This window comes from Notamacropus eugenii, chromosome 3 (assembly GCF_028372415.1).
Source record: "Notamacropus eugenii isolate mMacEug1 chromosome 3, mMacEug1.pri_v2, whole genome shotgun sequence".
Classification (NCBI taxonomy): domain Eukaryota; kingdom Metazoa; phylum Chordata; class Mammalia; order Diprotodontia; family Macropodidae; genus Notamacropus; species Notamacropus eugenii.
The window spans coordinates 313,916,059-313,943,946 of NC_092874.1; the positions used below are offsets into that span (position 1 = coordinate 313,916,059).

At 38.7% G+C, this 27,888-nt stretch overlaps 1 protein-coding gene across 1 annotated transcript; it reads left to right on the top strand.

Annotated features, from left to right (window-relative positions):
- Positions 1–18,345: 18,345 nt before the first annotated feature.
- Positions 18,346–27,653, top strand: HEMGN (hemogen). Its single transcript, XM_072650438.1, has 4 exons — positions 18,346–18,505; positions 20,920–21,010; positions 23,943–25,870; positions 26,987–27,653. Exons 1-4 carry the CDS (start codon positions 18,424–18,426, stop codon positions 27,064–27,066), a joined length of 2,181 nt encoding a protein of 726 aa, XP_072506539.1. The 5' UTR covers positions 18,346–18,423; the 3' UTR covers positions 27,067–27,653.
- The last annotated feature ends 235 nt before the right edge of the window (positions 27,654–27,888 follow it).

Genomic DNA, 27,888 nt, shown 5'->3' on the forward strand with positions numbered 1-27,888 from the left:
AAATATCAGGAAGTAGAGGTAATGAATATAAACTTGGTGTAGAAGTTTATCATTGAAAGAAGGCGGGGATGGGGAGAGAGACATAGACGCAGACAGAAACAGAGAGAAAGAGAGAGACAGAAGCAGAGAGAGAGAGAGAAAAAGAGAGAGAGAGAAAGAGAGAGAGAGAGAAAGAGAGAGAGAGAGAGAGAGAGAGAGAGAGAGAGAGAGAACAAAAACTGGAATAAGTAGCAGTATCTGTAGAATGTTTTATTTCTTAGATGAGGGGAGAGTCATAATCAATAGCGCTTCTCCTGGAGGATTTTAAAGAATGATGCCTGTGGGCAATTCCACATTGGGGTAAAAGCTAGCTAGCTCTTTCTATTTTTTAACTGAACCTTTCTTGTCACTTGAAGCAAGCATACACATCTTTATCTGCACTTTCTCCTTTCTCTTAAATTGCATACTGTTGCCAGGAAAATGTCTGTTGTTAAAATCAGTCTAAGCTAACTGACTCTTAGATTTCTGTTCTCCCTCAATCTATATTTTATGACAAGATGTTTAAACAGAGATATTATGAAAAAAAATCTAGATCTCAGAGATATCTTGATCTCTCTCAGATGTAAGATTTTTTTTTTTCTATTCTTTGTTAGGTATAAGGGACTTCAGTCCTTTAAGTGCCGGAAGCCATTTATTAAGAAGCAGTGACCCCTGGGTTGGCCAGCTATCTTTTTAATAAAAACTTGGAGCAAATCTTCCCTGAAGGAAAGTGGTTTTATTCTGTAACAATTTCAAAATAGAAAACCTTATCTTTTACATTTATCATATAACCTTGTAATATCTTAGCTGTCATGACTCATTTATCACTGACTTATCAGCAGGTTCTAAGGAACTACTGAGCAGAAAATAAAACTCACCTTATCTCTTTAAAAGAACTCATTTGGGCCTAGATTTTATGGTAGTAAGTACAAATTGTTCCTTCCTTTCCCTCAAGCCAGAGGAGACCCATTTCCTAGCACCTTCTTTCCATAATTCCCTTTAAATGTACTAAATTAGAGACTTGTCCAAAGGTTTCACTTCTATACCTTTAAATTTCATCTTTTTTTCATTTTGTCTCAACAGTGTCAGACTGTTTGAAAATGTGAGGGATCTCCCATCTTTGTAAACTTACTCTGGTTTACCTCTTTTCTCAAGAGGCTTCTGCTTTCCCCCTCATTTAGGATGGGAGGGCTTTCAGGATGGGGAACCTCTACAAATTTGGATTTGGTCCAAGGGCCACACTTGAAGACCAAGAGTTGGATTTGTCAAAGGGCCACACTTGAGAAGTCTGCAGTTCCCCACCCTGGAGCTTATCAGGGAAGTTCTGGTTGCAAGTCAGCTCCTCAGTAATGTTAAGAGAGAGCTATAGTCTCATAATCTTCCTTGAACAGCAGGCCTACTTCTTTGTTCTTCTTCTAGCTCTTGTTTAGAGCATAATGTAAAACTCCTTTTACATTTTTCTTAATCCGCATGGCATTCAATATTCTTCCATAGTATATGCTACCCTTTTGTATTCTCATTGAAAATGGTTTACTCCAATTCTTTATGCATGTTTCTTAAAAAAAATCTAAGACCATCAAACTGAGTGGCTATAATAGTTTCTTTAGAATCTTTTCTTTTTTTCTTCTTCGATGGGGTTGATGTTTTGTTGTATAGGTGATCTTATCAGTGTGGGCACTTCCTCCAAAAGAACAAAGTGAATCTCTGCCATATTTTCTAGTCCTCTGTTGTTCATGTTCTCCTTAGTCCATCACAGAAAAAATGCACTTACCAAATTGATAATTGATAAGATTCTAGTATCTTCCTCCATTTTACTTTATAGTTCTATGTATGTAAAAATGGTGTTCCTCCGATTACGTGCCAGGCACTATGTTAAGTGCTGGAGATACCACGAAAGGCAAAAGATGATTCCTGCTCCCAAGAACTTCCAGTCTAACAAAAGAGACAACACACAAATTTCTATTTACAAACAAGACTTTATATATATAATAAAATGAAAATGGCAATAGAAGTGTGTCTGCCATAGACAAGGGATTTAAAAATGACTTTAAGAAAGGTAGTCAGTCATTTCCTGTCAGTTCATATATAATGAATTTTAGTTTTGGGGGGTGTAATTCAGTGCTTAATATACCTAGCATGCTCCCAACCCCCTACCTCCCTGCAACTCTTTTCTTGAAGATAGTATCTATTATGCAGGTTTATATAAGCCTTGGTTTCTCATTTCCTACATCTTAGTCATACTTTTCTAATTCTTTTTTTCTCAACCTCTTCTATTCCCACCTTTGCATTAAGCCACCAAATATTAAGGTGCATGTTAATTTAGTTTGGAGGGTAGTATCAAATTATTCATAGAATTTTATACCTTCTTATCTTCTATAACAGACGTAAAATGAAAGGGCTAGACTAATTGACCTTTCCAACTTCAGAGCTATGATCCTGTGACCATGTTTTTGTTAGTGTTCAAGCTCCAATTATCTTCTTCTTCTTTTTTTTTTTTTTTACAACACATCGCTAAGATGACTACAACATGAGAAGACCAAGCATTCCTTGAAGTTGTCTCCTATTGCCTTTGGATGCAAAATAAAACCAACCCCAACTCTTACTTGTTTCTCCAAGGAGGATCTCTGAGCTATTCTTCTGTTTAGCTGAAATTTCTTTTTGTTTTCTGGTTTCATTAATAATAAGCATGCCAATTTTGATATAACTTAGTTCTACTGGTAGTCTATTCATTGGATATTGGACAAGGAGCTCACAACTACAGTATTAGTAGTTAATGTTTATGGAAGGTCTAAAAGGTGTGTGATGCTTAATACAAGCCCCCTTTAAGTTGCTTTTTAGTCACCATCACTACAGAAGTAGAAGGGAACCATTCACGACCATAGACTATTTAACGTTTCCCCCATGGGTTACTATGGCCAAAAATTTTATCACTTAGCGATCAGTCTACTGTGGTTGCTTCTGTCAAAATTTAGCTATAATGGTGTTCATAAAGAAGATGTGGTCTGGCACTTGGACCAATTTCAAGGTCTTTCCAGCATGGCAGAACCGGCAGGAGTTTGCACTCAACTGCCATAGCCTTTCAGAACCCCAGGTCAACTCTATTTGAGGCATTAGAGTAGGTATTTGGGGAGCCACAATTTTATTTCTTTTAGACTCTCTCATCTTAAAATATCAATATTTCCTTTTAGAGTTTATAGTCATGAGATTGTGCCAAGTTTTCTCTTATCTTTTAAAAAGTTGCTTTCCTAAAGTCTAGATTACTTGTCTGACTGTGTCCACCATATTCATCCCTTGCTAACGCAAGCTCTAAGATGAGGAAGTCAACTCCTAGGTGCTCACAGCTTCCATATCATCAACAAGTTTGAATTAAGTCATAGGATTCTAGAAGCCTAGAACGTTAGAACTGGATAGAATCTGAGAGATGATCTAGCCCAAACAATGCATTTTGCAGAGGGGAAAATGGAGGGTCAGAGTGGTTAAGTCAGTTGGGGTAAGATTTCGGGTCTTCTGACTTCCATTCCAGTCCTCTCCTATTACATTGTCTTATCTATGGAATGCCTAGTGTGTAGTAATCAAATCTATGCACCCAAAACAAAGACATGACCACTATCTACAGTCACGATATGGTGGAAAGAGGGCTAGTTTTGGACTCATTTCCTGGGTTAAAATCCTGATGTTGCCACCTGCTTTCCCTAAACAACTCACCTCCCTTCTGCGGGCCTCAGTTTTCTCACCTGTAAAATCAACCACCCAACTAAAAAGCATTTATTAGATGCCTACCATGTGTCAGACACTATACTAGTACATTGGAGCATGCATAGGCTCCCTTTGTAAATCCCAGGGGGCATGTGGCTCAGTGCTGAAGGGCTTGTCAGTTTTGGATGATGCAGCAAATGCTTCATAGGTGGGGAGAGCCTATGTCAAAACAGAGGACTGACTATTGAATGTCAGAGAGGACTGACTATTGAATTAGGAAGAGAAACTTGCACAATAGACTTTAAAAGAAGTGACTCCTCGCTCTGGTTCTTTTGCTTCCTTCTGTTCTCTGCAGCGTGTGGCAAGGAATGCTTTCTCTCCAGGATTTCCTGTGAGGAAATAGGGAAAAATAAGGAAAACTTCTCTTACATGGCAATGAGCTTAGGGGAGCTTGAGATTGGATCTCAAAGTTCTAGTTAAGTCTGCTTTGCATTTCTTTCCTGTTCATAGATGACTGAACAGCAACCCCAGAAATGGAATTTCTAGGCTTGGAGGCAACCTTGTGAATTCCAGAGGTTGGGGGGCCTCCAAGTCCTTAAGTCAATAAGTACCCCTGATATTCATTAGTGCTCCTTGGAGAAGATGAAGATGGTGACCAGTGAGGGGAGAAGGAGCCCTGTCCTGTCTGGTTTGCCAAAAACATAGACCTTGAAGAAGATAGTGCTCAGTCAAGGGGAAGGTAAAATTCTAAACTGGCAGTTCTACAAAACACTTTGTACTTTGATGTTTTAAGGATCAAGCATTCAGGACAGTATAATAGTAGTGAAAAGTTACTGCTTGTTTAAAGTTTTGTCAATGTGGGCTTGTCTTTTTGTATTAAATGTTTCTTTTATGTGGAAAAAAATAAACATTTTTCTCCTACCTGATTTACTTTGTACATTTAGTATCTCTCTTCTTCTACTTTGTGGGAATAATTTAATTCAGGGCAAAATTAAACTCTGAGTGATTTTTTTCCTGGTTCTTGAGATGGGGGGTATAAGGTGCCACAGGACTGATACTTCTCTTTAGAGGCTGGACTCCCTCAGGGCTAAGTACGGTCGGTGTAACTAAGTCCAGAGTTAGGGTTCTTATTGGAAAAGTCCTCTTACCCCACCTTGGCTCAGGTAGACTCTGTGTGTGTTGTTACATTAGTTAGTGGGGATACAGAGACAGAAATAAAACAGTCTCTTTCCTCAAGGAACCCATATTCTACTAAAGGGGTATAACACGTATACATGTAAGTAAATACAAAATAGGACCATGGATGTAGAACTGGAAGGGATGTTAAAGATCAGTTAGCTTAACCCCTCATATTACATATGAGAAAACTGGAGACCACGTTGTTAAAATGATTTGCCTAGGGTCACTTGGGTAGTTCAGGATATGAATGGATGTGTATCTTCTGACCCCAGAGCCAGTGAGTGATCTTTTTCCTATAACCTGCTGCTTCTTTACTAAACAAATATAAAGCAGTTGGGACATCAGTGGAACTTACAGTGAGAGACAACAGAAGAGACCTTCTGAAAGGAGTTAGAGGTTCTAAGATACAGATATGAGAGGAGAAAACATTACAGGCATCAGGAGCAGACAAAAGATCCGAGTGAAGGTGTGGTGGAAGGAGATGGATGCTATGGAAAGAGAAAGGCAAGCAGATCTTTGGGAGTTTAGCTGGAACATAGGATGGGTGAAGGAAAATCATGGTCTAGCAAGATGAACTGGAGCCAGATTGTGAAGGGCTTTAAATCCCAAAGAGTCAGGGGATGGCAATGAAAGCTTTTACATTAAAAAAAACTAATTAATTTTTAGTTTTCAACATCCACAATTTTCTCTGTCTCTCTCCCTTCTGCTCTACCCAAGATGGCACACAATCTGATACAGGCTCCACATATACATCCATATTAAACATGTTTTCACAGTCATGTTGTAAAAAGAATTAGAGCCAATGGGAGGAACCACAACAAAGAAACAAAATAAAACAAAACAAGCAAACAAAAAGAGAGCAAATGACTTGTTCACTCTGCATAAAGAACTCCATAGTTCTTTCTCTGGATGTGAATAGCATTTTCTATGAGTCTTTTGGAATTGTTTTAGGTCCTTGCATTGCTGAGAAGGGCTAAGTCTATCAAAGTCAGTCACTGCACAAAGTGGTTGTTACTGTGTAAAATGTTCTCCTGGTTCTGATCACTTGACTTAGCATCACTTCAGATAAGTCTTTCCAGGTTTTTCTGAATCCCACCTGCTCCTCATTTCTTATAAGCTTACATTTTTACACAATGTTTCTTGGAGAAGATGATCACTGACAGGAGGAAGAGTCCTACTCCTAACCTGACTTGTGAGAAGGCTTCCAGGGGTAGGGAACCTGGGGCCTTGAGGCCATACATAGCCCTCTAGGTCCTCAAGGGCAGCCCTTTGACTGTTAAATTTAGATTCAGTCAAAGGGTCACACTTGAGGACCTACAGGGCCACATGTGACATTGAAGCTGAGATTCTCCACCCTTGGGGACTCAAAGAAAACTGTGTAGACCAGCTGTATCAAACTCAAATAGAAATGGATCCCTAAAGGACACATAATGTCTTAGTATTAGTATTATATTAGTATTGCAAGGGTAGCTAAGTGGTGCAGTGGATAGAGCGTCAGGAAAACTCCTCTTCCTGAACTCAAATCTGGCCTTACACACTTAGTAGCTATGTGACCCTGGGAAAGTCACTTCACCCTGTTTGCCTCAGTTCTTCATCTGTAAAATGAGCTGGAAAAAGAAACAGAAAACCACTCCAGTATCTTTGCCAAGGAAACTCTAAATGGGGTCACAGAGAGTCCGACACCCCTGAACAACAACAATGAATGTTATAGTTTGTATTTTTGTATTTTGTTAAATGTTTCCCAGTTACATTCTAATCTGGTTCCAGCCTGGTTTGACACTTCTTGTAGAGCACTGGTATATTAAGGCATGTACCATCAATGCCAAGACAAAGTTGTAATCGGTGAGTGCGTGAGAATCTAGGGGAATGCCTGAGCACACTCATTATAAGTAAAATGTGAATAATTTTATTACATTTATATATATACATATATGTACGTGTATATGTATACAAGTATACATATACACATATGTGTGTGTGTAGATATGAAAGAGATTGTACTAGGTGACCTCTTAAGTCCCTTCCAGTTCCAAATAAATGGTCTTATGAATTTATTTTTCCTTTTCAGACCTCGTTTCTCATATCCAAAATGAGAGGGTAGTGGATTAGGCAAACTCTGAGGACTCTCCCCGTTCTAAGATTCCATCGATGTGTTTCCCTTCTCCAGGCTTTAGTTTTATGAAAAAAATGAGGGAGATGGATGAGTTTTGAGGTCCTCTCCAGCTCTAAATCTAGGATCCTAAGAATGTCTTTTCCCTTCTCTGGGCCTCAGTTTCCTTATCTGCAAAATGAGAGGACCTCATCGGAGGGTTTTCCAGTGTCTTTCAACTATGAATAAGCTATGGCCACATAAAGACTAGAAAAAACAACTGAAAATTTGTGTGTGAAAATACATCATTCTGGGGGGGCTTTAAGGCATCATCATGGAGCAGTGCTTCTACAGTCTCCATGTCTCTGCCCTGGGCACTGCTAAGCTCTTATCAAAACCGGCCAGTTCCCAAATAGCATGGGTGGGGCGGCCATATGTTGAACTATTCTACGTGGATGTTGTGAGAGGGAAATGATTCTCCTTCTTTTAATAGGCAAGAAGGAAAATAAGCGTTTATGGAATGCATACTATGACCCAGGCATCATGCTAAGCATTTTACAAATATTATCTCATATGATCCTCATAACAACTCAGGCAGGGAGATGCTATTAATATCCCTATTTTATAGATGGGAAAATTGAGGCAAATAGAGATTAATTGACTTCCCTAGGGTCATTCAGTTAGTGTCTGAGGCCACATTTGAACTCATGTCTTCCTGATTCCAGGGGTGAACAACTACCATGCCACTTACCTGCCTCTAATACTATGTTAACTCTCTGGTTCATATACTATTTCTACCCTTTCTTCCTCACTTACCTCACAGACTCTACATAGAAAGACAAGCAGAATTCAGTGAGTTCTTTCCATTTTCTCTCTGGCACTTGTTTCAAGTCATGTTGCTGTTAAAACCTTAAAATTTGGTTTGATGCTTCCATGCTATTTCCCATTCATATTTCCCTATAATAAGATTGATGCTATGAAATTGTTCAATTGCTATTTATATATTGGACAAATTCTTTCTATCGCTATTTAATGACCCTCTGTCCCAGGATTAGGAGCAGGGCACCCTCTTTCACTAAGGAAATCCATCTTTGTTTTCACATGGATAAGGCTAAGAACTGAGGGAACCTATCCTCCGAGAAGATGGGGCAAGATCTTTCTCATTGGCTCTGGTTTATCATTCCCATTCCAGAGAAGAACTTTGGGACAATTTCTTAAATAAAGTTTAGGTTTAGCTCATGGCCATGGTCTCCCCCAAAGGAATTAATGGGGTTCCTTCTGGAAGGTGCTTAACATATAAAGTAGATAAGGTATAGCACACCTATTTAGTTTCTACCACCACAGATAAATACCACAGAACATTACTTAACAGGATGCTTCAGTAACTAGAGGCCTGAATGTCATGCAGCATATATTACATGTGTATGTCTCAGCAGTGCATGCATATCCATATAACACAAGCAAATATGCATAATGGCAAAAATGATCTCAATGATAATAACATTAATTTTTGTTCAGTTGTTTTTTCAGTCTGTATATGATCCCATTTGGGGTTTACTTGGCAAAGATACTAGAGTGGCTTGTCATTTCTTTCTCTAGTGTATCTTACAGATGAAGAAACTGAGGCAGACAGGGTTGAGTGACTTGTCCAGGGTCACACAACTAATAAGTGTCTGAGGCCAGATTTGAATTCTGAGGCCAGGGCTCTCTCCACTCCACCACCTAGCTGTCCCAGGAACACTGGCAAACTATACAAAATAATCAGATTATGTGCACATAGCTAATTGCAAACTGAGCATAATTCATGAACTTCGTGATGGCTACATGATGCAAATACAAAGCACATACATGTAAATAAGAAAAATAATAAAAGACTATTGAATATGCAGAAATTAACATATATAAGTTAATATATGTAATTATATACAAAGCACACACTGCATGGGAAAGCATTAACATTATCATGTGTGTGACTGTTTCATCATTTTGACCTGTAATAAATTCTTAAGGTAGTTTAGTGGCTGATAATGCTCTTCTGTGACCTCAAAGCCCTTTCATACATATAGCAGTGCTGGTTGATGGAATGGGCCAATCAGAATCCTCATCAGAATTATTGTCCTGCCTTCCTAGACCTCAGCTTGTAGAGGGTCCACCCAGGTTAGGTAGCAGGGTTGCTATATTCTGTGAGAGGATATTTATATTCTTAGAGTCTGTGTGGCTGAAGTACTTGGTACTTAGTATCACCTCTGGATTCAGTCGTCTCTGGTTGTTTGAAGTAGTTTTGGGGATACCACATTCAGACTTCTTCACTGGAAAAGTCTGCTTCTGAGCCATTATTTGGATCAGGCAGATCTTGCATGACATAGCAGGTGGTCTCTTTCTCTTAGAGTCCCTTGAGATGAATGATCATCAGTTTGGCTTTCCCATCAAGGAGATAAGCTAACTTCCCTATTGGCAATATGTCATTGGCCCCCAATCCCCCTCCCCAGTTCTCAAGCTCTTTTTTTTAAAGAGGCAAGTTGCCTAGTCTCTCCATGACTAAGTATGGAGTAGCTTTCCATCCATCTGCTAACTTGTATATCTCATGAACACCAAGATTTTTCTGCAGAACTTTGTCACCTTGTTGAAAGTCTTGACAACCAACTCAGGCATCAGATCATTTCTTCCTTCCTTCTTCCCTACTTCTGAAGAGTAAAAAAAAGACAACATAGATCAGTTCTAAATGTTTGCTTGTATTTACGTTCTCCAAATTTAGAGCATGAATTGGTAGTACTTTCCTTTGCAAATACCGAGCATATCTCAAATTTCTGGGTGATTTTTTTTTTGACCATGAAAAGTCAACAAATGTTTTTTCTCTTAGTTCTAAGGTCCTTCCTTGACTCATATGTTCAAAGTTATCATGTAGGGTTTTCTTTGCCACAAAGCAACTGAGCTTTGCAGGCAGCTGGTGACTCAGTGGATAGAACAGTGGGTCTAGAATCAGGAAGACCTGAGTTCATTGGCTTCAGACACTGACTAGCTGTGTGACTCTGAGCAAGTTACTTAACCTCTGATTGCCTCAGTTTCCTCAACTGTAAAATGGAGATAATAATAAGCACCCACTTCACAGAGTTGTAGTGAGGATCAGATGAAGTTATATTAGGAAAGGCTCTCAGCACAGTGCCTGGCACACAGTCAGCTGTATGAATGCCTGTTTCCTTTACTTCCTCCCTTATAGAGTGATATGCCCTGAGTAGCACCAACTGTTTACTGGTATCATGTGTAGTACCAGTGACAGTCTGGTGCAGAACTCCATTGCAAATATCCAACTTCTACCATTGTCTCGACAATAAAATGCCTTCAGGGGATTGGTACTTGCGGCCTTTGGCATTGATGCCTTGTTTCCTGGCTTGTGTTACTTCATGCATTCCTTCACTGACCATGTTGGGGTAGCTAGGTAGTACAGTGGATAGAGCACCAATGCAGGAGTCAGGAGGACCTGAGTTCAAATCTCACCTCAGACACTTGACACTCACTAGCTGTGTGACCTTGGGCAAGTCACTTAACCCCAATTACCTCATCCTGGGTCATCTGCAGTCATTCTGATGAATATCTGGTCACTGGATTCAGATGGCTCTGGAGGAGAAGTGAGGCTGGTGACCTGTACAGCCCTCCCTCACTCAAAACAAAGTCAAGTGCAAGTCATGTCATTATTTCTCTGATGTCATGGTCTTCTTTGGCAATGAAGGGTGAACACACACACATTGACCATGTGTTCTCTTTGCCACATATACCTCAGGTAAGGAGGGTTGGTTCCATGAGGTGGGGCTGACATGTACTGCAGGCATACGGTCTGAGGAAGCCCTCTACATTCAATCTGACTGATGTTGGTTGGGGTATTACATATGGCATTTATTCCTTTTTCAGGTATTACTACAGTTTATGTGTCATGCCCTGGACAGGGCATCTGTGTTGATATTCGTCTTCCCTGGCTTTTAGTGAGTACTGACTTCATAGTTGGCTAGTGCTGTCACCCATCTCTGGCAAAGAGTTTCTACCTTAGCCCTGGCCAGAATGCAAGTCCTATAATTTCTCTTTCATCTTGCACTTAACTAATTGACTTATAAGCTCTCTCTCTGTCTCTCTCTCTCTGTTTTTGTCTCTATCTCTGTCTGTCTGTGTATTTATATAGATAGACAAACAGACAGGTGGATAGTCTGAATTTCTAAGTTGCTACCCATTTCAAAGAAAGGAACTTTAGCTTGTGAAAAGGGTTAGAGATCTCACTGTTGCTCATTTCTCTTTTGCCAAATGCAATTGATTTCATATGACTATTGTTTTTGTTGTTGTGTTCATCCTTCATTGCCAAAGAAGACCATGCCATCAGAGAAATGATGACATGACTTGCACTTGACTTTGTTTTGAGTGAGGGAGGGCTGTGCAGGTCCCCAGCCTCACTTCTCCTCCAGAGCCATCTAAATCCAGTGACCAGATATTCATTAGGATGACTGCAGATGACCCAGGATGCAATGGAAGACCTTGAGCCCTTTAGGTCAAGATCTTTGCAAGTACTCACTTAGGGTGAGGTAACGCCCATTCAATAAATAGGACTGTGTCAGGAGTAGTCAGGGGATGGCCCCTTTAATGAGACAAAGAAAAATAGCTAAATCAGTCTGGCATTATACTCTTAGCAGAGGACTGCTCTCAATCTCTCCAAATTGGCATCTGTTATTGGACAAAATTCTTATTTGGATCAGTATAGGTGAACAAGACTGTATGTGTGAAGAAGTTAACCAAACCTTTGAAAGCTTATTCACATCTTTCTGTTCATCAGTCTCTGAAGAGATTTGTTCACTCTAAGACAACTTTAAAAAAATTCCTGCCTTTTGCACCTTTTCAATTATGAATGCTTGAGGTAGTTGAATTTTGGGAGGTTTTTTTTGGTAACACATTTTTTATAACCACTAACTCCTAGAAAAATTCTTAGTTCTTGGAGGTTCTTTGGGCCTAGCTAAGTGAGAAGTACTTCTACCTTCTCTGAGTTAGAGCTTCCACCTTATTGAGACCAGCATAGATGTGAGCCACATACTTCACTAAGACTCTGTCAGTTGTGAGTAGAAAGTTTTGAGACATTGTTCCTTAGACACCCAATATTTCTATCAGTCTTTCTTCATGTTCTTCCAAGGTCTTCCCAAAGATATTAAATTTAGAATAGATGCAGCCCCTAAAGAGGAAAGGACTTGTCTAACATTATGTAACAGGTTTGTGGCAGAGCCAAGCCATGACCTCAGATCTCGTTTCCCAGTCCAGCGTTGTTTCCATTACATCCTACTGCCTCTGCCAATAGCATGAGCATTTCCCCTAGCACCTGACATAAGTGGCGTTAATTTTTACCAAATGCCAAGCTAATCCTAAGACCTCTGGGTTTTGACATTTGCTCTGTTACTCCCCTCTTAGGACTTCTGGGTCTTTCTATCTGCCCTGCAGCTAAACTCTCTTCTATATATTGTCTCTATCCATTAGCGTGTTAACTACATGAGAATAGGGAATATTTTGCTCATTCTATTTGTATCCCTCAGTGCTTGGCACATATTAAGTGCTTAATGCTCTTTCATTCATTCATTCAAAGTAAATCTGTATGAAACATTGCTATTCAATAAAATATAGACTGAATAAAAAAGATGTTGATGATGGAAAAATGCTGTGTAATATAATCGAAAGTAACTTGGACCCAAAGTGAGAAGAATTTGGTTCTAGTCCCATCTCAGCTATTTACTAGCCCTGTGGTGTTGGGCAGTGGTAGCACTGAGTTCAGTTTACTCATCTCTGAAAAGGGGTAAATGGTTCCTGCTGTATTTGTTTTACAAGGTCACTCTGAAAAGCAAAAAAAACTTATGGATACAAAATGCTTTGTAAATTGTACATGTAGTTGTGAACATATACACACATGTTATTTGTGGTTTTGAAACAATTAGTGTGACATTAAGTTCATAATTTCATAGATGTGGGCATTTCCTCCACTGATGAAGATCATAACTTCTCCCAAGAAGATGATTTGTACAGATAGTTTGTATGAATCATATGCCACTACCGAATTTTAGTTCTGAAAGGGACCTCAGTGATGAACTATTATTCCCATGCATGTCTATACCTGACAGATGGTCATCTAGTCTTTGTTTGAAGACTTCCAAAACAGGGAATCCCCACAAACTTGGGTTGCTTTTTTAATAACTCTGATTAAATTTTTTTAAAAATATCATGCCTAAATTTGACTCTTTTCAACTTCTGTTCACTGCTCCTGGTTATGCCCTTTGGAGTTAAGTAGAACAAGTATCTTTTACTCAATAGCCCTTCCAATACTTGATAACAGCTATTTCTATTCCCCCCAAATCTTCCCTTCCTCAGGCTAAAATATCTGAAGTTTCTCTGGCCTGTCTTCATATGGCATGAATTCAAGGCCTTTCACCAGTCTGGTTACCTTCCTCCGCTGATTCTACAGTTTATCAAAGTCCTTCATAAAATGGGATGTCTAGAAACTAACTCAGTACTCTTACCATGGTTTAACCAGCACATTCTTAGTCCTAGATACTATCCCTTTCTTCATCAGCCCATGAATTCATTAATTTCCTTTAAATATCAAACTGCTGAGTCACACTGACCTGTAACTTCATTAACATTATGATCTTTTTTTTTGGAAAAATGGCTATCCTGTATGTCTTCCATCTTGCGCTTAACTAACTGACTTTTGGAACTCAAGTATGATAATCTCTGAGAAAAAAAATCATCAACTTGAGGCTTCTTTTTGTTGATGATCCTTTCAACACTTGAATAGGTTAGAAGGGAGAAGACAAAGTCCATCTCTGGAGCAACGGAAGTCCTTCTGGCTTGGTGTGATTTGCTGCTCCCGTGCTATAGACTTAAAGATTCTAGGTTCACCTTCATAGTAAAATGAGATATAGGAATAGGGTTTTAGTGGTGGTCTCCAAAAAGAAAATTATTTCTTGTTAGTATGATTCTACTTAATCCACACAAAAATGTGAAAAATGCATTTCAACATTATAACCATGAAACTCTGAAAATGATACTAGGTGAAACCACCGTAGGAAATAACAAAATATTTCTGATATGTCCTGTTTGAGTTGTGCTGCCTGTTGACTGGGAATTTATGATACCCTGAACTCCTGCTGGAGCTATTTATTATTCATGTCTTCCTAAGAGAGCAATGCTAGAGTCATGATTCTTAGGCATCATGGGTGTCAGTCAGTAAAGCTGGAGGAAGTGAAAAAAGCAAGGAAAGCCTTTACACAGAGCTGGGGCTGAGATTTTTGAAGAACTGGAGAATGTGATTTTTTTTAGTAATTCAGTGTTAGAATGCAATTAAATGATAACCAAGAGATTTTGGATGGACGCATCATGAAATTCATTGCAAATGCAATCTGACTAACAATATAGTTTCTGGTGAAGTGTCCCTTCTCTTGGAGGTACTGATGTTGATTGCTGTGGCTGCTGCCGATTGATGACGATGAAGCTGAAGATACCAATGATGGGCAACTTTAGAAATCTGATTTGAGAGAAATAGGAATCAATAGCATTTCTTGATCTTAAACGTATCATATGACTCTAAATAGACTTCATCTGCACCCTGAGGGATGTCAGTCATACATACAATGAAATAAAAATTTTGCCTTCGTGAAAAAATTTTAAGCCCTGAATTTTTTTTCAGAACAAGATGAATTCTCATTTGTTTAGGACAATGGTAAGTATAGCCTTACCTGGAGATAATCTACCTAGAGGTAGAAATGTAGACTTAGCCTATCCATATTATTATTTTCTTCTTCTCTTTCTCCTTTTTTCCTGCCTTCTCCTCTCCCTTCTCCTCCTTTCTCTTCCTCTTCCCTCCTCCCCTTCTGTTTCCTTCTCCTTTACCCCTCTTTCTCCTCCTCCTTTCATCATCACCATCACCACCATCACCACCACCACCATCACCACCACCACCACCATCACCATCGCCATCGCCATCACCATCACCATCACCACCATCACCACCACCACCATCACCACCACCACCACCACCATCACCACCACCACCACCATCACCACCACCACCATCGCCATCACCATCACCATCACCATCACCACCATCACCACCACCACCACCATCACCATCACCATCATCACCACCACCATCACCACCACCACCACCATCACCACCACCACCATCACCACCACCACCATCACCACCACCACCACCATCACCATCATCACCACCATCACCACCACCACCATCACCACCACCACCACCATCACCACCACCACCATCACCACCACCACCACCATCACCATCATCATTATCATCCTCAGCAGCAGCAATATCAGCAGCAGATAAAGCCAGGAGGATTCCTGTTCCAGGCCCATCTCTGATGCATTGGCTGTGTGATGTGGGACAAGTCACTGAACCTCTCAGGGTACTGGGCGACTCTCTGAGAATGGTGCTGACCTGCTTTAGTGGGTCCAGTCCATCTATATCCTCATTGGCACTAAGCTGTCAGATTATGTTTGATTAGGAAAGAAAAAGTGAATTAGACCAAGTGTCATTCCCTGCATACGCACACAGTGTACTCTTCATTGGGAGAAGCTGCTTTTATAAAGCAGGATACTCATGCTAATGAAACACTTTGTATTCTCTGAAAAGTGCTATTAGTATGTTTATGAGGTTATTCCAATGGGCTGCCATCATCCAAGCCACTAAAGAGTGGGCCCAATTGTTAAAAACCACATCTCTGAAGGACAATCATTAATATTTTATATTTTTTGCATTCAAAATGTCTCATGCATTATTCATACTCTTTAAGAAAACAGAATATAGGAACATCCACATTTACAAAGAGACAGAGGGTAAAGGGGCATTCATTCTCGTTACAACAGTATTCTTTGTCTTAAAAAGGAATCTTTATAGATTTCCTTTGCATTCATTCCTAGTCTATTTAAAGCATGACCTGATTTACATATAGTGGATTCAAGCACAATTCTTTATATACCTATCTTTTCTACAGCAGTACACACTATACATTTTTTCTTCAGATTCACTTGGGTTTATAAAATTGCCCTGATAAGCAGAAATGGTCTTCTGTCACAGTTTTGCAGACTAACTTGATTAAGGAATGATTTTTAATTTGAAATAATAGTCACAAACCCCACAAATATAAATGGATGGGTTGGGGAGGTTGAAATATGAAAAATCACATGGGGGAAAAGTGATTGAGGAAATTCTGAAACAAAAAAAGAAATTGAGGGCATTTTCAAGGGAAAAATTTACTACATGGAATAACCATTTTAAAAGTATAATCCAGAATATCGTTAGGCTGCTGCTATATATATAGCTCAGGCAACAATCACCTCTGGCAATGTGGGCTTGTAAGTATGCATTCAAATAGAAATCAAAGTTTACAGACTAGATTGGATTTTTGGGTTAGGAGGATTTATTACTGCTCATTATCTTCCAGCTTCACGACCACAATATGCTTCCATTTTCTAGGAATATAGTCTCCCAATCCAGCTGCACTTTCTATAATGCCATATCACAAAAACTATGGCCATGTTTTTCACTCATGCTGCGATCAGGCTGTAACTAACCTTCCTCCTTTCCTCGTCCTCCCTCAACCCAGTTTTTCACACATATCTGACTTGGTCTTTGTTCTTCTTTTATCTTCTCCTTATCTTCCTCCTTTATTCTTCTTCCCCTTCTTCCTGTCATCACCATCGCCACCATCATAATCATCATCATCATCATCAAGAGAGGCAGCTTCAAAGCCAGGAATATTCAGGCTTAAGTCTATCTCAGACCCATTGGTTGTCTGAGGTGGGGCAAGTCACTTAAACTCTCAGTGCACTGGATGACTCTCAAAGAAGGTTATTCTCACATTCCCTTTCTCAGACTTCAGGAAGGGAGAATTTTCTCTCCTCCCTTCCTTGGGAAATGATGGCTATTATGGGTTTCTTTTTCTCAGCCTCCCCAAAACACTAGGGTTCTTCAGGGAAGTATGGGAATAGTGTTGAACTGACTACATTCTTGACTTTGAGAAATGGACAGACCAAAATAATTTGCAATTATGCAAGAAAAGAGACCAAACTGTTTCACATTCTTTGACCCAATGGTTTCACTACTGAACATATATCCCAAAGAATTAAAACAGAAAGAAATATCCAATATATACCAAGATATTTCTATCAATACTATCTGTAGCAGTAAAGAACTAGAAACAAAGAGACTGCCTATCTGTTGGGGAATGGTTGAACAAACTGTAGTATATGACTTTAATGAAATATTATTATGCAATGAGAAAGGGTAAATATAAGAATTTTGGAGAAATATTGGAAAATTTGTATGAACTGAGCTGCAGTGAATTAAGCAGAACCAGAATGATTATAAAAATGCATGAAAAGAAAGCCCAGCTTTAAGAGAACAGATAATGAAACATTCCTTCTCTTTTTTCAGGGGAGAAGCAGGGAATTATGGAAGAAGCGGGGCAGAACATCACATGTTTTGACAGGTGTAGTCACTCTGTAAGTCGTTTTAATTTAACTATTTGTTTTTGACACAAAAGAGCGTTCAATGTGAGGGTAGGAAAACATATGTAGAAATGACTGTGATTTTTAAGCAAAAGACACCAATAAAACTTGAGAGGAAAAAAGGAAGCCCATCTCCTCTGAAGAACCAACCAGATGATCTCTTAATATATCTGCAATTGGACATTGTTAACCTAATTTCTCTGAATTGATACTGACATCCTCACCTTACTAATTATTAATAAATTTAATTTCAAATTAAAATTTAATTTAATAAGTAATCCATTATTAATAAATAATTATTAATGCTTATTAGTTCTTATTGGATCCATACTTGTATGCTTTACTTGTTGTCTTGGGTCACATAAATAATCAGTACTTTAAAAGGGACTCTTTCTTTAAAAACCCAACAAGTGATTATTTTTCTTATGTTTCAGTTATTAAACTAAGCTAGTCACTTAAATCATAAAATTCTTTCTGTCATTTTGCAAGAGTATGCAGAGAAAATGCACTGGGCGGGAAAACTATGTAAGCGGGAAGAACCCGTAAGTGTGCACTTAGGCAGATATACCCAAACAGACAAGGAATGATGGGGAATATTTGTAAGTCAGGGTGTTATCAGAGGGCCTCACTGTAAAAATAGTAATATGATGATGAAGGCCAAGGATGCATCACCATACACTTTCCCCCTTTACACACCTTTAGAGATTGATAAAGAAAATGGAACCAGCCAAGCAGAAGTGGTCTGACCAGATAAGACATTTGGGCGGGAAGACTAATGTTTGGGTTTTTTTGTTTTTTTTTTTAAAGCATTAGTTGTTCCAAGTGTCTTGAGTCAGCTGCTCGGCTGGTACTTGTGGCAGTCGCACTAAACTGCAGTCACCAACTGAAGAAGGATGAATGATGTAAAAAGGGACCGGCTTCTCCAGGACGTTGATGAAATGCCTGCCCTTGGCCAGAAAGAGGACAATGTTCCAGGTAAGTGCAGAAAGTTAGTGCAGAAACTGTGAAGTGGGAGCTGTTGGATACATCAGGAATTATATTTTCTTCCTTGTTCTGTGTGGATCTTGCACAGACCACTGATGAATATTTACTAATAATTATGGGAAACAAGACATTAGGCATCCTGTTGTCTCTAGTCCTATGATTTTAAAAGTTTTTAGGTTACAACCTGAAGAAACAGAAAAAAGTAATGAAAGAATGATTCCTTGAGTCTGAAAAAGGGGATGAGCAAACAGAAAATTAAAACTAAATGACTAAAAAGAAATGATATGTGCAAATCTTAATTATTTAGACCACGGTCCTCTGTATATGTAAGTGTTTGAGGAGACAAGGAAGAGGAAAATACAGGTAGACTGAGACATTTTTTTCTGGATAAGAATAATTTTGAAAAAAAACAAATCTTTAAAGCTTTTGAGTAAATTGTTTTCATTATTATCTTGGTTGCCATTATTTATTGCTATTGATTCTTTAAGGATTTTTTTTTTAGTATCTGGGACTTCTGTTAGAAAATATTAGGATTTTGTTATTTTAAATTAGAAATAGCTTATGTGTTCATAATGAGAAAACTATGGCTCTTGAACAAATTCTATATTAAATATGGAAAAAGTTTTGGAAGAAACTGAAGACCTGAAAGATAACAGGTGAGATTCTAATCTAAACAGCACAACTGCCGTAAGAATTCAAAAAATAAATTAGAGACTAGGAAAATGGATAATTTGTCATTCGACAAATAAAAGAACCATAAAACCTCACCATATTGTTACTTTAGGGAAAAATAATTTTAGTGCAGAACAACATCCATTGAATTTCTAAATGCCTTGATATTTCAGATTTCATATACTAAGCAAACACATCTACTTGCTGATTGATAGTTCTTTTAAATGTTTGTGGCTCTAATTTGGTTGCAAAGGTGCATGCATATGATGAACTGGTCCACAGAACTTTTATGATGATATGACTGTGGAAAAAAACCAAACTATGGAGCCCATGACTCAGGGGAAATGCATGGCCACACGTCAGGCATGTAGTAGAGGGGAATTCTACTTCAGATTGCGTCGGACCAGGGAGCCAGTAAAGTCCCTTCTAAATTCTAGGATTTTATGATCCTGTAATACTCCTTCAAGAAGTTTTATGCTTCCTCAAATTAAGCATTGATTCCTTTCCTCTGGGAATATAATGAAGATAAAGCTATATGCATCCAAATAGCAAGAATATGGATTATAATTCAATAACTTCTAAATGAACAGTATACATAGAAAATACTATAGGTCTTTAGAGGAGAGAGACATCACTGTGGGCTGGAGAGTCAAAGGGAGGTTTCATGGAGGTGATGGAACTTGAGGTGAATTTTGAAATGTAGGTAGGATGTGGATTGGCAGAGAAGACAAGGGAAGGCATTTCATGATGGGAATCAACATGAGATAAGGGAAAGAAGTGAAAATAAACAAGGGTACAATGAATAGATCACACTGGTTATAGCGGGGAAAATTAGAACTAAGGTTGAAAGACAGATGAAGGCCAGATTACGGAGTAGCTAAACTCTTCATTTTACAGATGAATACATTGAATTCAAAGAGATAAAGTGACTTGCTCAAAGCCATATAGGCAGTAAATGGTAGACTCAGATAACTAGACTGCAACGAGTTGAGAAGGAAATGAGAGGGAAGGAAGTACAGGTAGGGGTGTAACGCAATGGTGTCAAACTCAAAGAGAAATGGATCACTGGGGATTGCATATTATTTAGAAAACCACAAATTAAAATGATTTAGAGGTTATCTTATTTTTTTGTTAATCATTTTTCATTTACATTTTAACCTGATTCAGGCTGTAACGGAGTTTTGTGGGCCACTTGTAGCTGCATGTTCTCTCTTGGACATCTCTGGTAGATAGATTATTGATATTCAAGAAGTTTGTCAGAGAAAGGAAGAAGAGAAAAATAGAGCTTGAATAGAGCATGATGTTTTTGTTTTAGGTTTGCAGACTAAACTTTCCAGAGGATTCACTCTTTAAAAGAAGTGAAGTTATATAGGGTAAATTGCTATTTCTTTGGTCATGGTCCCCTGGTCCAAACACTGGTTTTGTGAAGATCCAGTGAAATGTCATTTACTCAAGGAGCCATTGTGAGGACACAGTCATAGACAGCTGAAGTCTGAGGTCTCCTTTGTGCTTAGAATCGTTCCTCTTCACCCTTAGGATGGAAGTAATGCTTGAGATCAGAACTTGTTGCAGAGAGAAATGTGATCTAGGGGGGTAAAAAGAGGAATGGATGCCAGTTACCCCAAATTCTGAGACTACTGGGTTACAGAGATTCTATAATCTCTTTCCTCAGTGTGGGTCAGTTAAATTATATTGCATTTTCTTGATCAAGATCTTTTATTTTGGTCCGACAGAGATCACAGGAACTCGATGTTTGCGGAGCCGAGAGCTACTCAGGAAAAGAAAAGCTGAAGCCCAAGAAAGAGAGACATCACAGTGGCTTGGGTAAATTAGTTACAAGGAAATATAAGTACATTGGAAAGATAGCAGGTAGCATCTGAGGAAATCTAGAGAGCAGCATGAATAAAACTAATCACTCGTATTTGTATATAGAGTTCACATAGTGCTTTTACATAGAGAGATACTGTGGTATAGTGGATAATGCTAGACTCAGGTCCAGCAAGACCTGTAATCAAATTCCACCTTAGACGTTCACTATCCATGTGATTTTGGACAAGTCAGCTGACCCGTCTGAGCCTCATCAGTTTTGTTTTCTCCTTTGGAAGGTGGGGCAGGTAGGCTTCAGAGGATAGGTCTCATTCAGGCCTGGAGTCTGAAAAACTCTTTTTCCTAAGTTCAAATCCAGTCTCAGACACTTACTAGTTCTGTGACCCTGAGTAAGTCTGTTTGCCTCAGTTTCCTCATCTGTAAGATGTATAGGAGAAGGGAATGGTTAACCACTCTAGTATCTTTGTCAAGGATTGAGCCACAAAATGCAGAGATAATAGCATCTATCTCAGAGTTGGTATATCAAATGAGATGTAAAACACTTTGTAAATGTTAAGGTGTCAGATAAATGTGTTACTTGAGTTTCATAAAAATTCTATGTGGTAGAAAAATCAAATATTTTCTTGTATGGAGATGGCCAAGAGGTTTAGTAGGGAGGGTGGCAATCGGGGTTCAATGACTTACCAAGGGTCACATTGTTAGCATATGTCTGAGACTGGATTTGAACTTCTGACTCCAGGGCTGGTGTTCTATCCACGGTACCACATAGCTGCCTCCTAGCTTTTCTTCTTAATACCTATATGACTATGCACTTTACTCCTCCGGATCTCACTCTCCTTATATACAAAGGAGTTGCACAAGATGTTCTTTAAATGTCCATTCAGCTCTATATTCTCTGATTCCAATTTTATAGATGAGCAAATGGACTTTCCCAGATGTAAAGTGACTGGCGGACTAGCAAGTAGTAAGTGATGGAGGCTAGACAGGGATCATGTTTTTCTTATTCTTACCACAGTTCTGGATTTGAACTTAGAAAAAAGAGTCTCCCCGACTGCAGGCCTAGCACTCTAACTTCGGTGCCAGAAAAAAAGATGAAACCATGAGGAAAAACTGGCTGGCAGTCAGGAACAAGAGAATTCCCAAAACAAGCCAAAGATAAAGACAGTATTATTGACTTCTGATCTGCCAAGAGGTTTGGGTAGCAAAGGAAGATATGATACATCAGAGATTTTAGGACCTTGAAACTAAAGTCAATTTGTCTCTTACAGGAAGCTTCTTATTTTCTTCCTGGAATTGCTGAACTGAATTCTCAAGGCTAGCCCCAGGTTAGAAAAGAAAAACAAGCATTTGTTAAGTGCCTATGTTACAAGCATTATTTCTTTTGATCTTCAGAACAACCCTATGAAGTAGGTGCTGTTATTATCCCACGTTACACTTGAGAAAACTGAGCCAGATAAAGACTAAGTGACTTGTTCAGTCACACAGCTAGTAAATGTCTATGGTCAGATTTGAATTCAGGTGTTCCTGATTCCAGGATAAGCATCCTATCCATTACACCACTGAGCTACTTTAACAGAAGGCTCACAGCAACTCAATCCCCATATCTGATTGACCTGAATCTGACCAAGTCACTATTACTAAATTTCCTCTCCTATCACTTTTTTCCTTCCACAGGAGAAAATAAATTGAAATAATAGAATTTAGACCCAGAGATCATCTTGTCTAATCCCTTCTGAACCTACTAGAATGAGATTAGGCATCTATTTCTGCCTAGTGCCCTTCAAATATCTTCCGGTTAACTCACGTTAGATACTAGGTAGGCATGGACAGATTATCTCAGATGTTTTTAAAAATGAATTTATTTTTAGTTTTCAGCATTCAGTTCCACAACCTCTGAATTTTCTCTGTCTCCCTTCTCCCCTCTACCCAAGATGGTATGCAATCTGATATGGGCTCTATATATACATTAATATTAGATATATTTTCACTTTAGTCATTTTCTAAAGAAAAATTAGAATCAAAGGGAAGAACCATGAGAAAGAAAAAACAAACAAACAAAAAAAACCCGAAATAAAACAAAAAAAAGAGAGAGAGAACAAATAGTATACTTTGATTTGCATTCAGACTCTGTAGTTCTTTCTCTGAATATGGATAGCATTTTCCATTATGAGTCTTTTGGAGCTGTTAAGACTCTTAAAGACATAGTGGGAAAAGCCTTAGATTTATCAGAGGACCTAGATTTGATTCCAAGTTTGTGTACCTTTGGGCAAATTCACAGAACCTGTTTCACTCTCTGTAAGATGAAAGGGGTTGGAATAAATGAACTCCAAGGTCACTTCTTGCTCTAAATCTAATAATACAGTATAGTAAAATACCTTTTCCTACCTTCTCTCCTCCTAATCTTGGATGGTGTGTTCGTCCTTTGTTGCTGAAGAAGACCCATGCCATCAGAGAAATGATGACATGACTTGCACTTCACTTTGGTTTTTTTGAGTGAGGGAGGGCTGTGCAGGTCACCAGCCTCACTTCTCCTCCAGAGTCATCTGAATCCAATGACCATTCATCAGGATGACTGGAGATGACCCAGGATGAGGCAATTGGGGTTAAGTGATTTGCCCAAGGTCACACAGTTAGTGAGTGTCAAGTGTCTGAGGTGAGATTTGAACTCAGGTCTTCCTGACTCCTGCACTAGTGCTCTACCCACTGCATCACCTAGCTGCCCCTAAATCTTGGATGAAAGTGTATTCTAATCACCTCCTTAGCTACATAAACCCTGAGCTCTGACTCTCCACTGGGCTGGCCAAACATTAGAAAAGTAAGAGCTCAGTTTTTATCCCCACTCTAACTGGAGTTATATTACAATGCTATTTTTTTTTTTTACATGGATGCTGAAATCCTGTTTTAGAATCTTCTTTTGTCATCCTAACAGATCACAAAATCAAAGCAAACGACAAAGAACAGCAAAAGGTCGAGGCCGGCCACAAGCTAAAGAAACAAAGGAGCCTCCTCTACAAGTTGTGAAAGTGGAAAAGGAAGAAAAAACAAAGAAAGAACTGCCATCTCGAGAGCAGCAGAAGGAGCCACTGGTGACTGTTGCCAAGGACTTCCATTCTACCAAAAACCAAGAAGTGACTGTGATAGAACATGCCCCTAAAACATATCAACATGCAGCTATGCCTCAAGTCTACACAACTGAAGCATACCAAGAAACATCTGAGCCTCAGGATCTTTCTCCTAAAACATGCCAACAAACAGCTGTGCCTGAAAAACATGCCTCTGAAACATACCAAGAAACCACTGCATTTAAAGAGATACCTCCTAAAACATGCCAAGGAGTAGTTGTACCTGAATCTTTATCTCCTAAAAGATACCAAGAAACAGCTCTTCCTAAAGATTGCTCTCCAAAAACACAAGAAACAGATATCACTGAAAACTATGCACCTGAGAGATGCCAAGAATCAGTGGTACCTGAAAAGCTTTCTCCTAAAACATGCCAGACAGTAGATGTGTCTGCAAAATACACCCTTGAAACATACCAAGAGACAGATGTGCCTGAAGATCTCTCTCCTAAAACATTTCAAGAAAGAGCTAAAACTAAAAATTCTTCACCTAAAAGAAGTCAAGAAACAGCCATTTATGAAGCACTTTCACCTAAAACATGTCAAGAAATAGCTGTGCCTGAAAAATACACCCTTGAAACATACCAAGAGACAGATGTGCCTGAAGATCTCTCTCCTAAAACATTTCAAGAAAGAGCCAAAACTGAAAATTCTTCACCTAAAAGAAGTCAAGAAATAGCCGTTTATGAAGCAGTTTCTCCTAAAACATGTCAAGAAATAGCTGTGCCTGAAAAATACACCCTCGAAACATACCAAGGGACAGATATGCCTGAAGATCTCTCTCCTAAAACATGCCAAGAAATAGCCGTGCCTGAAAAACACACCCTTGAAACATGCCAAGAGACAGTTGTGCCTGAATCTTTCTCTTCTAAAGGATACCAAGAAACAACTGTTCCTAGAGATTGCTTTCTTAAAACACACCGAGAAACAGCTATTACTGAAAACTATGCACCTGAGAGATGTCATGAAACAGCTGTGCTTGATGAGTTTTCACCAAAAACATGCCAGGAAATAGCTGTGTCTGAAAGATGCACCCTTAAAACATACCAAGAAACAGTTGTGCCAGAAAAACATACCTCTATAACATGCCAAGGAGATTGCTCTCCTAAGATGTGCCAGAAAAAAGCTATGTCTGAAAAAGGTGTCTCTAAAATGAACCAAGAAACAACTGTGTGTGAAAGTAGCTTTGCTACACCATTCCAGAAAATAGAGGCACTAGAAAAACATGCCTCTAAAACATATCAAACAACATCTGTGCCCAAAGACCTTCCTCCTAAAACACACCAGGAAAGTGCTATGCCTGAAAAATGTGCCCCTAAAACATACCAAGAAACAGCTGTACATAAAGTTCTCTTTACTAAAACAAGCCAGGAGGAAAATGTATTTGAAAAACATGCCCCTAAGATGTCCCAAGAAAGGGCTGTGCCTGAATATCTCTTGCCTAAAAAATGCCAAGAAAGAGATGGAATTAAAGAGTATCCTATGGAAACATACCAAGAAACAGCTGTGGCCAAAGATCTCATACCAAATATAAGCCAAAAAATGTCTGTACCTGAAAAATATTTTCCTAAAACATACCAAGAAGCAGCTATGCCTAAAACTCTCTTGGCTAAAATATGTCACAAAATAGCTAGTCCGGAACAATATCATACCGAACCATACCAAGAAAATGCTCTGCCTGAACTTCAGGATCCTGGAAGGCATGGAGAAACAGCTCCAGCTATCAATTGTCCTCCAAGTAGGCTTCCCCTTTTAATAAGATGTTCAAATAGAAGGGAAGGTTTGCATTTAGTAACTATCTGCATTTAAAATATTCAAGAACCCTGGGCTTAATAATAATAATATCTAACTAGGTGCCTGGCACCGTGCTAAGTGCTTTATAATTATTATCCCATTTGGTCTTCACAACAACCCTGGGAGGTAGGCACTATTATTATCCCCATTTTTCAGATGAGGAAACTGAGGCAAACATAAGTTAAATCACTTGCCCAGGTTCATACAGCCAGTGTGTGATCTGAGGTTGGATTTGAGGTCAGGTCTATCCTGCCTCCAGACCCAGATCTCTAACCACTGTGCCATCTGTGCCACCCAGAGCAATTAGTCTAGAGAGTCTCAAATGTCCATTACAGCCCTCAGGTGTATTGATTTGTTTGTTTTACACCTGAGGTTGACTCCGTTATTTCAAGGGCACTGGCTGATTCCAGAGTGAACACTCAATCTGTGGTTTCTTTCAGTGTCTACTTGAAGAAAATAATAAAAAAAAGAATGCTTGCAACAGCTACTTAGTCTTAGCCAATGAAGTGATAGGAATCTAACAGAACTAATGTGTAAAATATTATAGAGCATAGTATAATAAAAAATTAACCAGAGTGCTTAAGGAAGAGTGTGTTCTACTTCATTTATTTTTCTTGTAAATTCATGCAGGTTTTTTTGTTGTTGTTGGTGAACAGTTTTTGAACACAATTGAATCCTTTCTTGATGACTGGTGGTCTCACAGTGCCTTGTGGCCATCATTCTGAACATAAGTTCTTCTCATTCAATATTGTAGGAAGAGGTAGAATATTTAGATGAATTTCATCTGGCCCTATGATATTTCTTGGCTTTTAAAGCCCTTAATAATAACAAACTTCTTTGCCACTTAGCTCCTTTTAAAAGGAGAATTTAACAAAACATTGTGATAGAGAATTCTGATTAATTGCATGTTAATTTTGAAAATGTATAGTACAGAGTATAAGCAATATTCCCTTCCCTGCAAAAGAAGCTAGTGTGAACACCTTTAGAAATATAAAACTAGAGTCAACTAAAGCCAGTTTTGATGCAAGCCACTTATTGTCTCTCTTATTTTGTTTTACAGAGCTGACAAAAGTAACAGAAGCAGAGGAACCAGAAAAGCCTGCAATTCTGAAGCCTTTCAAGGAGAATAATGCAGACTGATTACTACAGATTTCAACAACTACCTCAACCATAGTAGCTCCAAACTAAAGATATAGTATCCTAATGCTTTAAATGCACAATTTCTCTACATGCAATAAAGTACCTATCTCTACAGTATTGAGTAATAATTTGACTCAGCTATATTTTCCTATATATACTCTGTATTTAATATATTTGAAGACTTGGCTTCAGTTATGGTGATTTATTTGTGTGTGCTGGGGAATTGGGGGTAGATGAGAACAGATTGATGGGGGGAGGAAAAAATATCTGAGGACTGTCTTTTTGTTCCTCAAAAAACAAAATTATTTTAATTAATTCTTGATATTCAGTGATTAAATAATTAGGAACACTTAAAACCTTTCTTTGGCATTTCTTGTTTTCTTGTAAACTTAAATATTAAAGTAGCAATAATTTCATTTAGGCTTTTACAAAAGTTGGTTGATTTATTAGTGTAGCAGTTTTACTTACTGCTTTACTTACATCTTAGAGCCTACCCGGTGTGGCTATGTGTGCATACATAATAGCTTATTTTTTGTGTGTTTTAGTTTTGATCTCTTATTTTTAACTAAATAAAATTATTATGTAAACCTTTGTGTCAGAGGTTTCTTCTTAATGTGACCAATAGGATACACTTTGGGGGACTCTCCACTTTTCTGGCTCATTGCCTGGATCCTGATAATGCAGGGATGTGTGTGTCAAACATTTTTTACTCCAGACATATAGCTATGAAGTCTCAAAAAATGAAAAGTTTTATTTACAGGTTAATAGAACTAAGCAGGACTCACATCTGAGCTCATAGAAAGAAGTAAGATTCACCAGTGT

What these genes read in the sequence shown, in the direction of transcription:
- HEMGN (XM_072650438.1), top strand. Translation starts at nt 18,424, where the DNA reads ATGAATGATGTAAAAAGGGACCGGCTTCTCCAGGACGTTGATGAAATG. An exon ending in GAGACATCACAGTGGCTTGG is followed by an intron (nt 21,011 to 23,942) that starts GTAAATTAGTTA and finishes TCATCCTAACAG; the next exon opens with ATCACAAAATCAAAGCAAAC. An exon ending in AGCTATCAATTGTCCTCCAA is followed by an intron (nt 25,871 to 26,986) that starts GTAGGCTTCCCC and finishes TTTGTTTTACAG; the next exon opens with AGCTGACAAAAGTAACAGAA.